General features: G+C 44.4%; 1 protein-coding gene across 2 annotated transcripts in view; it reads right to left on the reverse strand.

Annotated features, from left to right (window-relative positions):
* KDM1A (lysine demethylase 1A) overlaps positions 1 to 14,770 on the reverse strand; it is a 183,317-nt gene that overhangs the window by 49,836 nt on the left and 118,711 nt on the right. For both annotated transcript variants that reach the window (XM_084652354.1, XM_084652353.1), the window contains 2 exons: positions 1,861 to 1,972; positions 1,302 to 1,434 (listed from right to left, as the gene is read on the reverse strand). In XM_084652354.1, the coding sequence (XP_084508480.1) occupies positions 1,302 to 1,434; positions 1,861 to 1,972 (245 nt within the window). The remainder of the gene's footprint in view (positions 1 to 1,301; positions 1,435 to 1,860; positions 1,973 to 14,770) is intronic.

Consider the following 14,770-nt stretch of genomic DNA (forward strand, 5'->3'; position numbering starts at 1 on the left):
AAGTTTGCAGATGACAAAGCTACTGGGGGGGGAGGGGGAAGGGGAGGGCGGGGAGAGATATTGCCAACTGCTGAGAAAGATCTGGTAGCTGTGGTGGATCACAACCTCAACAGGAGCCAGCAATGCGATGCTATTGCAAAAAAAGCAAATGCAATTTTAGGTTGCACATCATGCAAGTCACAGGAGGTGACCGTACCACTCTATTCAGCTAGAGTACGGTGTCCAATTTTGGTCACCTATGTAAGAAAGGATGTAGAGAAACTGGAAACGATCCAGAGGCGAGTTACAAAGATGATCAAAGGGATGGAATGCAAGCCATATGTGCAAAGGCCGAAGGAACTGGTATGTTTAGTTTGGAAAAGCGAAGATTAAGGGGGGGGGACCGGGGACGACATGATAGCTGTCTCCAAATGCTTGAAAGGGTGCCATAAAAAGGATGGAGAAAGGCTGTTCTCTCTTGCCACAGGGGGCAGGAAAAGAGGCAATGGGTTCCAACTACAACACAGCAGATTTACATTAAATCTCAGGAAAAACTTCCTAACTGTAAAAACAGTAGGACAATGGAACAGACTGCCTACGGAGGTTGTGGAAGATTCTTCATTGCAAGTTTTCAAAAGGAGGCTGAATAGGCACCTGTCTTGAATGGTTTACACCTGCAATCCCTTCTAACACTTTGTGTACGTCTACCCTAGCACTTTTGTCGGTAAAACTTTTGTCAGTCAGGGATATACTCTCCCACCAACATAGCTACCACGGGAGACCTTGCAGTGGTATAGCTGTGCTGCTGTAAGGTCCTTAGCTGTGTAGACATAGCCTATGATTCTACCCATGCTGCTTGGTCTCATTTTAGGCCCACAGAGCAAATCCTGCACCAATAGAACTGTGCCTTGGAGAACAATGTGCTGGTCTGTGATGGACATTTCCTAGTAGCACAATGCTCTCCCACTGAATTCCTATTGTCAGAACCAGTACAGGCTAGGCTGCTTACCAAAACCCCTTACTGCATTTACCTTAATCCCATTATGAACGGGAATCAGCAGGCCAGGTTGTACCTGGGACATGAGGAACTCAAGCTGCAACATGATGCAGAGCCCACACAACTAAAGAAACAAGCGACCAAAAATTATTATTTGTAAACCTGTTAAAGCTTCCTAAATAGTTCAGGCCCTACAGGCCTTGCTTTTCTATGGCTCTGTGCTCATGGTGTGAGGAGTGTGTGAATCCTGTGAGGAACAGAGGCAATTGTCGAAGGACAGTGCTCCTTGGTAGTGCAACTTCTGAAGTTAGAGAGCTTAATTTACCTGAAGCTGTGTAGCGAACCTGTCGAACTGCTGTATTTAATTTAATGTCCAACCCTTCTGCCAAGGCTACAGGCACACAGGAATATCCATTTCTCACAGTCAGATGACTGCCCGTGAATTCAAAATCATCATCCTAAAATGAAATATATAAAAATACATAAGTTTATAACCAAAATAGATCAATCAGTACAGAGTTAAATAAATGGGGAACTTTTCCACTTAAAGTGCTATACCTAACTTAATTACAAGAAGAAAATCCCTTGTATTACTGATAAAATAATTGGTATAGACTATTTTCCTATAACAAATATAAAACAGTATAAACTAATTACAGTCCGTTTGGGTATTAGCAGAACCCTCCGGAACTCTGTCAGTAAACATGTATAAGAACTAGCCATCTCTCTGTTAATATCCTGTAGAATCTAGAATGAAAGTTGAAGGGATAATGCTGAGATACATGACACTTAAATTTCTTAGAAATGCTTGCTAACATACAGAAACATGTCAGAATGAAATGCATGTACTAAATCTATGAGCGCTATTTTAAAGAATTAGGTACCTGGTCCCAGTGCTTCAGTGAAAGCGTAGACAGCGGTGTGGCATTAGCAAATTCTAGATTTGCAAAATGCCAGTCAAGTATCTGTCTGTCCCTTGATGATAAATAAACATCACTAGAAAAATATAAAAAGGGAAAGAAAAAAAGTTGACTTTGCAGTGAGTGAAATACAGCAAAAAGATTGCCTTTAAAAGCCCAGTCTTCCTTGATAGATGAGGCCAAGAATATGAAGAACACAAACAGAACACAACCCTACCACAAAGTTCCTGATCACCTACCTGCAAGCAGCAAGTCCGGGCAAAGCATGGTGAAAGAGGGAGGAGCGTGGTTCTATAAAGCCACTACAGTAGTGTACAGAACTCAGAACACCTTCATTTTGTCCTTCATGAAATACTTCCACACTGGACGCTCTCTTCATGGAAACTAGCTAGTGTGGCCTTGAGTTAGGACAGCCTTACCAAAGCACAGAACTGATTTGGAGTGTCATTTTCAAATATGCCTAGGCATTAGACACTCAAATCCCATTGACTTTTAATGAGTTGGAAGCCTAGCTCCATTAGACTGTATTTGCAATATTAATGGTAACTGGAGGTTTGCACTGAACAAGATTTGTATTTATAGATCTTGGATACAGGAATCTACATAAAGCATGTTATACACACTCCACAAATTCTGAGGGAACAGGCTTCAAGATGTTCTAGAACTGAAGCTGTAAACCTATTTATATTCCCAGACACATTACCTGAAGACAGAAGTAAGGTTGAGAGTACATGTAAGTAACTGAGGATAAAATACATTACTAGGTTTCTACAATTATTCCCAAATCAAGCATTATAAACATAGTAAATTCTAAATTTACCCTTAACTCCAAAATCCCAATATGCAGAGTTAAAAAATGCACAGTGTACTCACACAATCTTCCCCTATAGCAATGCCATGCCTTATCAATATGAGAGACACATTTCAGTGTATTTTGTCCAAAATTGAAATGGATTTGAAAAAAAGACACATTTGATTATTTTTTCCCCTTGTGTTATTACGGGGCAGTCCCAGACCCAGTTGCTCTTACTCTCCTCTCTGCTGAGCAGACTTGGTACAATTGGACAGCTTTTGAAATGGGAGATTTAGGATTAATGCTATTGTCTACCGTTATTTTTCATATCTAAAAGTTTGTCAGCTGAGGCTGGTGCATAAAAATCTTCATAGGAATGTATGGAGAATTGCCCTCTGAAAATGAGAAGTCTTCCACTATTTTCAATGGGAAGATGTCCACAGCAAGCCTCAGTTAAGGTGCTCTCATTCAAAATGGTTCTGATTACCATTGTTCCCAATTGGGGGGGGGGGGTAGGTGGGAAGCCAGCCATCTTTGCTAAGACCTGCCTATAGCCTCTGTCCCATCGAGAACAAAGGAGGATGGATGCCCCTCTCAAGAGATCCACCCAACTGTGGAGAAGTTATGAGCTCACTCTTTTGAGAACAATGAGCAATGTGGGCCAATTTGAAAAATGGCTGTTTTTTATGGAATTTTCTATAGCAGAACATGATTCGTCAGCCCTTACTGAAGGAGAAACTTTCAATTATGAAGAATGGCTGAAAAATAATCAATAATCCTGAAAATAAATTCTTCAAAATGTAGCCCATGTGAGATCTCACTCGGTTAACTATAAATGAGCTTAGGCTGTAAGCTCTCTGGGGCAGGGACTATCTCTGTCCTGTGTTTCTACAATACCTAGTCCAGTGAGGTCCTGGTCCACGACTAGGACTCTAAGGTGCTACATTATTACAAATAATAGAAGTGTGAAGCATCTGTTTTCTGTTCAGATCTAGGAAAAAAGAGTGCTGAGCTTCGTAAAAGGACCCATTAATTTTAATTCCTAAACTAATTAACCAATTTATTTGTAAATTCTCAGAAAATTCATTCTATACTTAAAAAGAGTTAAGTGCTGTAATTTTGAGAAGTACATTCTATATTCTTCATACCTAACCAAGTGTGTGAATCCCAGGTAGGTGCAAAATTCAACTATGGAACCACAAGCAGCAATTCCACAACATGCTGGAATGCAGTTAGCTATCCAATTCATTAGTTGTTCCCTAGATACAGGATGTATTGTGGACCTATATGAACAATGGAAAAAGAGAGAGGAGAGATTTACGGACACTATATTTTCATAATACAAGATGCGAGTAATTTCGGTGTTGGCTTATGGAGAATGGCCTTTCCTTGCAAAGATGAAGGCATTCAACACAAGAAGGAGTTAAGATAACAGGCTCAGGCTGAGCAAAGAATTCAACTGAAAGAAGCTTGAGCAAAGAGGCTGGAAGGACTGTGTGGGCAAGACGGGAGGGAGAGTGGTATTGTGTCAAAAATGGCATTACCTGTTTCTGTGTCACTAACAACTCAGGTTTCAGAGTAACAGCTGTGTTAGTCTGTATTCGCAAAAAGAAAAGGAGTACTTGTGGCACCTTAGAGACTAACCAATTTATTAGAGCATAAGCTTTCGTGAGCTACAGCTCACTTCCTCAGATGCATATCGTGGAAACTGCAGCAGACTTTATATATACACAGAGAATATGAAACAATACCTCCTCCCACCCCACTGTCCTCCTGGTAATAGCTTATCTAAAGTGATCATCAGGTGGGCCATTTCCAGCACAAATCCAGGTTCTCTCACCCTCCACCCCCCCACACAAATTCACTCTCCTGCTGGTGATAGCCCATCCAAAGTGACAACTCTTTACACAATGTGCATGACAATCAAGTTGGGCTATTTCCTGCACAAATCCAGGTTCTCTCACATCCCCCCCACCCCCATACACACACAAACTCACTCTCCTGCTGGTAATAGCTCATCCAAACTGACCACTCTTCAAGTTTAAATCCAAGTTAAACCAGAACATCTGGGGGGGGGGGTAGGAAAAAACAAGAGGGAACAGGCTACCTTGCATAATGACTTAGCCACACCCAGTCTCTATTTAAGCCTAAATTAATAGTATCCAATTTGCAAATGAATTCCAATTCAGCAGTTTCTCGCTGGAGTCTGGATTTGAAGTTTTTTGTTTTAAGATAGCGACCTTCATGTCTGTGATTGCGTGACCAGAGAGATTGAAGTGTTCTCCGACTGTTTTATGAATGTTATAATTCTTGACATCTGATGTGTGTCCATTTATTCTTTTACGTAGAGACTGTCCAGTTTGACCAATGTACATGGCAGAGGGGCATTGCTGGCACATGATGGCATACATCACATTGGTGGATGTGCAGGTGAACGAGCCTCTGATAGTGTGGCTGATGTTATTAGGCCCTGTGATGGTGTCCCCTGAATAGATATGTGGGCACAGTTGGCAACGGGCTTTGTTGCAAGGATAAGTTCCTGGGTTAGTGGTTCTGTTGTGTGGTATGTGGTTGTTGGCGAGTATTTGCTTCAGGTTGCGGGGCTGTCTGTAGGCAAGGACTGGCCTGTCTCCCAAGATTTGTGAGAGTGTTGGGTCATCCTTTAGGATAGGTTGTAGATCCTTAATAATGCGTTGGAGGGGTTTTAGTTGGGGGCTGAAGGTGACTGCTAGTGGCGTTCTGTTATTGTCTTTGTTAGGCCTGTCCTGTAGTAGGTAACTTCTGGGAACTCTTCTGGCTCTATCAATCTGTTTCTTTACTTCTGCAGGTGGGTATTGTAGTTGTAAGAAAGCTTGACAGATCTTGTAGGTGTTTGTCTCTGTCTGAGGGGTTGGAGCAAATGCGGTTGTATCGCAGAGCTTGGCTGTAGACGATGGATCGTGTGGTGTGGTCAGGGTGAAAGCTGGAGGCATGCAGGTAGGAATAGCGGTCAGTAGGTTTCCGGTATAGGGTGCTGTTTATGTGACCATTGTTTATTAGCACTGTAGTGTCCAGGAAGTGGATCTCTTGTGTGGACTGGACCAGGCTGAGGTTGGTGGTGGGATGGAAATTGTTGAAATCATGGTGGAATTCCTCAAGGGCTTCTTTTCCATGGGTCCAGATGATGAGGTCATCAATATAGCGCAAGTAGAGTAGGGGCTTTAGGGGACGAGAGCTGAGGAAGCGTTGTTCTAAATCAGCCATAAAAATGTTGGCATACTGTGGGGCCATGCGGGTACCCATAGCAGTGCCGCTGATCTGAAGGTATACATTGTCCCCAAATGTGAAGTAGTTATGGGTAAGCACAAAGTCACAAAGTTCAGCCACCAGGTTAGCCGTGACATTATCGGGGATAGTGTTCCTGACGGCTTGTAGTCCATCTTTGTGTGGAATGTTGGTGTAGAGGGCTTCTACATCCATAGTGGCCAGGATGGTGTTATCAGGAAGATCACCGATGGATTGAAGTTTCCTCAGGAAGTCAGTGGTGTCTCGAAGGTAGCTGGGAGTGCTGGTAGCGTAGGGCCTGAGGAGGGAGTCTACATAGCCAGACAATCCTGCTGTCAGGGTGCCAATGCCCGAGATGATGGGGTGCCCAGGATTTCCAGGTTTATGGATCTTGGGTAGTAGATAGAATATCCCAGGTCGGGGTTCCAGGGGTGTGTCTGTGCGGATTTGATCTTGTGCTTTTTCAGGAAGTTTCTTGAGCAAATGCTGTAGTTGCTTTTGGTAACTCTCAGTGGGATCAGAGGGTAATGGCTTGTAGAAACTCGTGTTGGAGAGCTGCCGAGCAGCCTCTTGTTCATATTCCGACCTATTCATGATGACAACAGCACCTCCTTTGTCAGCCTTTTTGATTATGATGTCAGAGTTGTTTCTGAGGCTGTGGATGGCATTGCGTTCCGCATGGCTGAGGTTATGGGGCAAGTGATGCTGCTTTTCCACAATTTCAGCCCGTGCACGTCGGCGGAAGCACTCTATGTAGAAGTCCAGTCTGCTGTTTCGACCTTAATTTAGGCTTAAATAGAGACTGGGAGTGGCTAAGTCATTATGCAAGGTAGTCTGTTTCCTCTTGTTTTTTCCTACCCCCCCCCCCCCCCAGATGTTCTGGTTTAACTTGGATTTAAACTTGAAGAGTGGTCAGTTTGGATGAGCTATTACCAGCAGGAGAGTGAGTTTGTGTGTGTATGGGGGTGGGGGGGATGTGAGAGAACCTGGATTTGTGCAGGAAATAGCCCAACTTGATTGTCATGCACATTGTGTAAAGAGTTGTCACTTTGGATGGGCTATCACCAGCAGGAGAGTGAATTTGTGTGGGGGGGTGGAGGGTGAGAAAACCTGGATTTGTGCTGGAAATGGCCCACCTGATGATCACTTTAGATAAGCTATTACCAGCAGGACAGTGGGATGGGAGGAGGTATTGTTTCATATTCTCTGTGTATATATAAAGTCTGCTGCAGTTTCCACGATATGCATCTGAGGAAGTGAGCTGTAGCTCACGAAAGCTTATGCTCTAATAAATTGGTTAGTCTCTAAGGTGCCACAAGTACTCCTTTTCTTTTTACTAACAACTCAGAAGCAAATGATGTTGAATGCTTATAGATCAACGTCCTAACAGATAAAGCACAAGATGGGGTACTAGTTGGTGTCTGCTGCAGGACACCAAACACCACTAGAGAACAGGATGACAGACTCCTTTGGCACCTATCTATAATTAAGGCTAAGATTATATCACGGAGGTCATGGATTCTGCGACTTCCAGAGACCTCCGGGATACTGATCTTGCTGTTGCAGTGGGTCAGGAGCTTGGGGAATGTCGGAAGTATAACTGGTGGGCAAGATGACATAAGCAGGAGGTTGGGGAACCAAAACTGTCTGGGTCAGAAGGCAGTGATCAAGAGGACCCTCACTCTGTCCAGCTGGAACTTGCATAGAACTTGTGGCAGAAGTGACAGGAGAAGGAAGGCATAGTTGAACTGGTCTGACCAGGTAAGAAGCAGAGCATCACAATGGGAGCAGTGACCTAGGGCTCTTCTGAAACAATATGGGGTGCAATTGTTGTCTGTTTGAGAAGCAAATAGATCTCTAGTTCGGGTTCCCCACAGAGTGAAAAACGTTGTGCAGCATCATGTTACAAAGTTGTCACTCGTGGTCAAGTGCGAGGTGTCTGCTGAGGAAGTCTGCTTCCCCAGAAGGTAGGCTACTGACAGGGTGATGTGATTGCTGACACACAAATTCCAGAGGCTGACTGCTTCTGCGCACAGGGAGGCAGATCTTGCTCCCCCTTGCTTGTTGATGTAGAAGTCAGTCGTAGTGTCAGACTTTACAGTGATATGGTGAAAGCAGATGAATAGGAGAAAAGACTCGCACATCCTCCATTCTGCCCACAGTTCCAGGATACTGATGTACATCCTAGATTCTCAAGATGTCCACACCCTTTGTTCATGTGGGCTCTTCAGCCTACCAAGGATACATCCATAATGATGGCTCTGTCCGGAGAGGAGGGGAGGGGATAAAGGGAACCCCCATGCATGGGGATTTGTCCACCATAGGAGGGAGGACAAAACTCGGTCAGAACTGTCACCATGCTTGACAGCAACTAAGGTGGAGTCTTGTGAATGGGTGACATAAGTGCACGATGCCATGTGGCTGAATAGGGAGAGAGATGCTTTGACCAGTATCCAAGGGTAGTTTATGATGTGAGTTATGATGTTATTCATGCTCTGGAACCTGTCCATGGGTGGGTAGGCTCTTGTGGTGATAGAATTCAAGGCTGCCCTGATAAAGTCCAGAGATTGGGGGGGGAGGGGGACAGATTTATCAGTGCTTATGCTGTCTCTCAGTGAAGAGAGAGGAGAGACAGCATCAGAGAGGTTCTACCCTCTTGGTAGGATTTAGCAGCAAGGAGCCAGTTGTTGAGGTATGGGAAGACAAGAAGGTGGAACGTCTGCAGAGAGCCGCTACAACTAAGAATACATTGGTAAAGACTCAGGGAGGCCGCTATACCAAAGGGGAGTAATTCTGTACTGAAAATGGTCAGAACCTACCATAAAACTAAGAAAACATCTGTGGGGGAAAGAGGGTGAATACCTAGGTGAACATAGGAGTCCCTCATATTGAGAGCCCATGAACCACATGCCCTTTTCTAAAGATGGAATTATTGCTGCCAACGTCACCATGTGAAATCTGAGTTCACAAAAGAAGTGGCTGAGATGGCAGAGATCAAGTATTGGTTTCCAACCACCATTCTTTTTGGGCATTAGGAAGTAGTCAAGTAGAATCCTTTCCCTTGATATTGTGGAGGAATGTGTTCTATTATTTCTCACTGCAGCAGGGAACTGACCTTGAGTGAGAATATTCTTGTGAGTGTGGTCCCTGAAGGTGGATGGGGTTGGAGGTTTTGGAGGAGGTAGGGATGCAAACTCTATCATATAGTCGAGTGGATGACGTTCAGCACCCATTTGTCCATTGTTATTTCAACAGCTGGAGTGCAAAGGAGTGCTAGTCTGCCCCCAAATACTACATGGGGGGCGCTGAGCTTAGTGATTTGTGGCTCTCAAGCTCCAGCCAAAAATATTGTCAAGCCCGAGGCTGAGATTGAGATGCTAAGCCCGTTGCGTAGGATGTAGGGAAACGGGACTTCTGAACCCTCTGCCTCTTACGTGGTGGTTCATAGGGTCTCAGATGGACACACTGCTGAGCTGTATACCTCAATTTGGATGATGTGTGATGAAACTTCCTCTTAGGGGCAGTTGTGTCTATCCTCAGTGATTGAAGTAATTGACCCTGGAGTCCTTCAGGGTATGCAGGGACTCACTTGTATTCTCACTGAAGGGGTGCGATTCATCAAAGGGGAGGTCCTCGATGGTATTCTGGACCTCAGTAGGGAACCCTGAGGCACAGAGTCATGACTCCCTGTGCACAATGAAAGCAACAGCCATGGCTCTAGAGAAGGTAGTGGCAGCATCAACAGCAGATTGGAGGGTGGTCATGGCTATCAGTTGCCTTCATCTATCAGAGTTTGGAAACAAGCTCTGTCCTGTTGCAGTAGGCTGCTGGTGAACTCAAACTTGGGATAGTTCATGAACCAGTAACGCCTGAAATTGATGAGTTGTAGCTCACGAAAGCTTATGCTCAAATAAATTTGTTAGTCTCTAAGGTGCCACAAGTCCTCCTTTTCTTGTTGCCTTAAATTGACTACCCTGAACTGGAGGCTGGCCCATGAAAAGACCTTCATTCCCAGCAGATCCAAGCACTTACCCTCCCTGCCCACAGGAGTAGACTGGGGATGCAGTCGTCTGGATCTTTCCAAAGCGGCCTGGGCCACCAATGAACTGGGAGCTGGGTCAGAGAACAAAAATTCCACACCCTTAGCAAACATACAACGTTTTTCTGCCCTGTTGGGCTAGGAGCCAGGTGGCATAGGTGGGCCAAACTGTCCTAGCCAGCTGCAGAATGGTTTCATTAAACAGGGAGAGCTATTATGTTGGATCCAGAGGCATGCAGAATGTCCAAGAGTTTGTGTTGGGAGTCTTGAATCTCCTCCAGAGGAATCTGAAGTTCTCCAGCAACTCTGTGGAGAAGGTCTTGGAACTACCTGAAGTCATTGGTAGGGCAAGAGGATGCAGATGTCACCACCTCATCTGGAGATGATGATAGCAGTCCTCCTGTTGGTTTAGGCAGAAGCACCAGAACTGCAGTAAAGTAGATCTGAGGGGAGACAAGAGGGGATTCCCTAACAGACCAGATTGAATCTGCAGGGGGCTACTAGTCCCAAGGTCCCCAATATGCCCTGTAGGAGGGGTCAATTGTGACTGGGGTACTAGTGGCTCTGAGTTAGATGAGGCAGAGGTGGGTCCCAGGGTCATGTGGGCCTTTTAGTAGTGGATAAGGGCAGTACAAAAGGTGGCTGATTCAGGTTCCAGTGGCATTAGAGGGCAGGTGTATTCTGCGTATGGGAGGGGTGATCAGCTCTGTCCTGCAGCAGTCTCTCTTGGGAGAGATATTATCCCCAATAGGTCCCAACAGAGGGGAGATATCCAGTAGTGTGGCAATGGATTCAGATCTTCGTGATGGAAGAGGGACTCTGGGTGCCCAGACTGTCTGAGGCAATAAGGAGGGTGGTAACTGGTGATGATTGGACTGTCTTGGTGCTGATGGATCCTGGGTTTCGGAGAAGCCAGGTGTGATTGGTTCCCCTGGGCTGCCTCCTGGAACTGGGATGCCACTGTGCCCCCTGACCCACCAGCCTGGGTGCCCTCTCACACTGGACTTCTGTGACAAACTGCAAAGCCCTCCAGCCTACACTTTCACCAGCATACATACAGGTAAGGACAGAGCCGCTGCAGTTACATGCAGGCTCTCTGACCAGCCCCTACATAAGAAGGCCACAGTTAAGGCAACTCCCAGCTCCCCAGGCATGCACCCCTTCTGAAATATAAAGCCAAAATTACACAGTCTTGCACTGCACAGGGAACTTGTACAGTGTAAGCTCAAAAAATTCACCCTTCCCCTCCTCCCCCCAATGTGGAGTGGTATATGCAACAGCCTTTGCCCCCGAGTTATTCTCTCACACTTCACTCCAATTCACTGGTTGAGATAAAGCAAAAGCAAGTTTATTAACTACAAAATATAGATTTTAAGTAGGGCTAGCAAGCAATAAAAAAAATTAATTGCACCGTTAATCGCACTGTTAAACAATAATAGAATACCATTTAAATAGTTCTGGATATTTTCAAATATATTGATTTCAATTACAACACAGAATGCAAAGTGTACAGCGCTCACTTTATATTTATTTTTCATTACAAACATTTGCACTGTAAAAAACAAAAGAAATAGTATTTTTCAATTCACCTAATACAAGTACCGTAGTGTAATCTCTTTATAATGAAAGTTGAACTTACAAATGTAGAATTATGTACAAAAATAACTGCATTCAAAAATAAACAAATGTAAAACTTTAGAGCCTACAAGCCCACTCAGTCCTATTTCTTGTCCAGGCAATCGCTCAGACAAACAAATTTGTTTACATGTATAGGAGCTAATGCTGCCCACTTCTTGTTTACAATGTCACCTGAAAGTGAAAACAGATGCTCGCATGGCATTGTTGTAGCCTGCGTCGCAAGATATTTATGTGCCAGATGCACTAAAAATTTGTATGTTCCTTCATGCTTCAATCATCATTCCGGAAGACGTGTGTCCATGCTGGTAACAGGTTCTGCTCGATAACCATCCAAAGCAGTGTGGATCAATGCATGTTCATTGTCATCATCTGAGTCAGACGCTACAGCAGAAGTTTGATTTTCTTTTTTGGTGGTTCAGGTTCTGTAGTTTCCCCATCGGAGTGTTGCTCTTGTAAGACTTCTGAACGCAAGCTCTACACTTTGTCCCTCTCGGATTTTCGAAGACACTTCAGATTCTTAAACCTTAGGTCAAATGCTGTAGCTATCTTTAGAAATCTCACATTTGTACCTTCTTTGCGTTTTGTCAAATCTGCTGTGAACGTGTTCATAACATGAACCTGTGCTGGGTCATCCTCAGAGACTGCTATAACATGAAATATATGGCAGAACGTGGGTAAAACAGAACAGGAGATATACAGTTCTCCCCCAAGGAGTTCCATCGCAAATGTAATTAACTCATTTTTTAATGAGCATTATCAGCATGGAAGCAAGTCCTCTGGAATGGTGGCTGAAGCATGAAGGGGCATACGAATGTTTAGCACATCTGGCACAAATACCTTACAATGCCGGCTACAAAAGTGCCATGAGAACGCCTGCTCTCGCTTTCAGGTGACGTTGTAAATAAGCAGCAGGCAACTTTATCCTCCCTAAACAAAAAACTTGTTTGTCTTAGTGACTGGCTGAACAAGAAGTAGGACTGAGTGGACTTGTAGGCTCTAAAGCTTAACATTGTTTTGTTTGAGTGCAGTTATGTCACTAAAATCTACATTTGTAAGTTGCACTTTCATCATAAAGAGATTGCACCACAGTACCTGTATGAGGTGAACTGAAAAATACTATTTCTTTTGTTTGCCATTTTTACAGTGCAAATATTTGTATTAAAACAACAACACTATAAAGTAAGCAATCTACTTTGTATACTGTGTTTTAACTGAAATTAATGTATTTGAAAATGTAGAAAAACACCCACAAATATTTAATACATTTCAGTTGGTAGTCTAATTGCAGTTGTAATCGTACTGTTAAACAGTAATCATGATTAACTTTTTTAAATCACGATTAATTTTTTTGAGTTCATCGTGTGAGTTAACTGCGATTAATGGACAGCCCTAATTTTAAGTGATTATAAATAAGACAAGATTTAATCATGAGTATTTTTAGTAAAAGTCATGAACAGGTCATGGGCAAAAAATACAATATCAAGGCCCCACGACCTGTCCATGACTTTTACTGAAAATAGTCATGATTGAATCTTGGAGGGGTCCACTGCAGGGGATGGGGGAGGAAAGTTGGGTGCCCACTGCACGGGAAGAACCAAAGAGGCCCACCACCACTCTGGGCCCTGCTGGGGGAGAGGGAGCCCCAGCAGGCCTGCTGCCTCTCCAGCCGCTGCCAGGAGGGGGAGTCCTGGGTCCAGCTCATTGGCAGCTGTCCGGGGCTGCCAGAGCTGCCGCCGGTGCAGCTGGCTGTGAGACCACCCAGGTAGCTGGCTGCAGAGCTGCTCTAGCAACGGCCCGTGTGGCTGTCCCCAGGGCTGACTGAGCAGCTGGCTCTGTGGCCAGATGCTTGGGCGGCCCTGGGGTCAGCCACACTGACTGCTGCAGAAATTACAGAGGTCACAGGAAATCACAGAATCTGTGACTTCCACAACCTCCATGAGAGACGTGGAGTTCTAATTCTAAATGATAGCAAACAGATCAAAGCAGATTACCTAGCAAATAAACAAAAAACGCAAATTAAGCTTAATATACTAAATAGATTGGATATGAATAGGAGATTCTCACCCTAAGAGACGATACAAGCAGTCCGCAGATTCTTAAGGGGCAAACTGCACTTGCTTTACAGCTTGGAATCCCCAAGTGTCTCATTCACAGGCTAGAAATCCCTTTAGCCTGGGTCCAGCAACAGTCTTTGTTCCTTGTGTGGGGAGCAAACACCACCAGATGATGCCACTCCCTGCCTTATGCATCTCTTGCATATGGCAGGAACCCTTTATTACCAAAGCTTGGTTCCCAGACTAGTCTGTGGAAAAATACTGACATCCCAAGATGGAGTCTAGAGACATGGTTAGGGTTAGGGTCATGTCCTTGTAGAGTCATAGCAGCCATTACTTGGAGGCTGTCTGTAGCATTCGCAGGAAGGTGCCGCAGGTGGGAGATAAACTTCTCCTAAGGCCTACTTTTTTTCCCAATGGCCCATTGCCGTGAATAGGCTCTTCCCCACCCACTATTTAGACTGAAAACATCTTGTCTAGTTGGCGTTACCCAGGTGTAACTACATTTGAAATACAGAGTCAATATTCATAACTTCAGATACAAAGAACCAATCCCTGTAGCAAACCTTGTTGCCTACTCTGTCCCCATATCTACTCTAGCGACACCAGAGGACCCAACCACCTCAGCCACACCATCAGGGGCTCATTCACTTGCACATCTACTAATGTGATATATGCCATCACGTGCCAGCAATGCCCCTCTGCAATGTACATTGGCCAAACCGGACAATCCCTACGTAAAAGAATAAATGGACACAAATCGGACAACAGGAATGGTAACATACAAAAGTCAGTAGGAGAACACTTCAAAGTCTCTCTGGACATTCTATAACAGGTTTAAAAGTAGCTATACTTGAACAAAGATCTTCAGAAACAGACTTCAAAGAGAAACTGCAGAACTAAAATTCATTTGCAAATTTAAGACCATTAATTTTGACTTGAATAGGGACTGGCTAGCTCATTACAAAAGCAGCTTTGTCTCTCCTGGAATTGACACCTCCTCATCAATTATTGGGAGTGGACTACATCCACCCTGATCAAATTGGCCCTGTCAACACTGGTTCTCCACTTATGAGGTAACTCCCT

The sequence above is a fragment of the Lepidochelys olivacea genome, assembly GCF_965140295.1.
Source record: "Lepidochelys olivacea isolate rLepOli2 genome assembly, chromosome: 19".
Taxonomy (NCBI): Eukaryota; Metazoa; Chordata; order Testudines; family Cheloniidae; genus Lepidochelys; species Lepidochelys olivacea.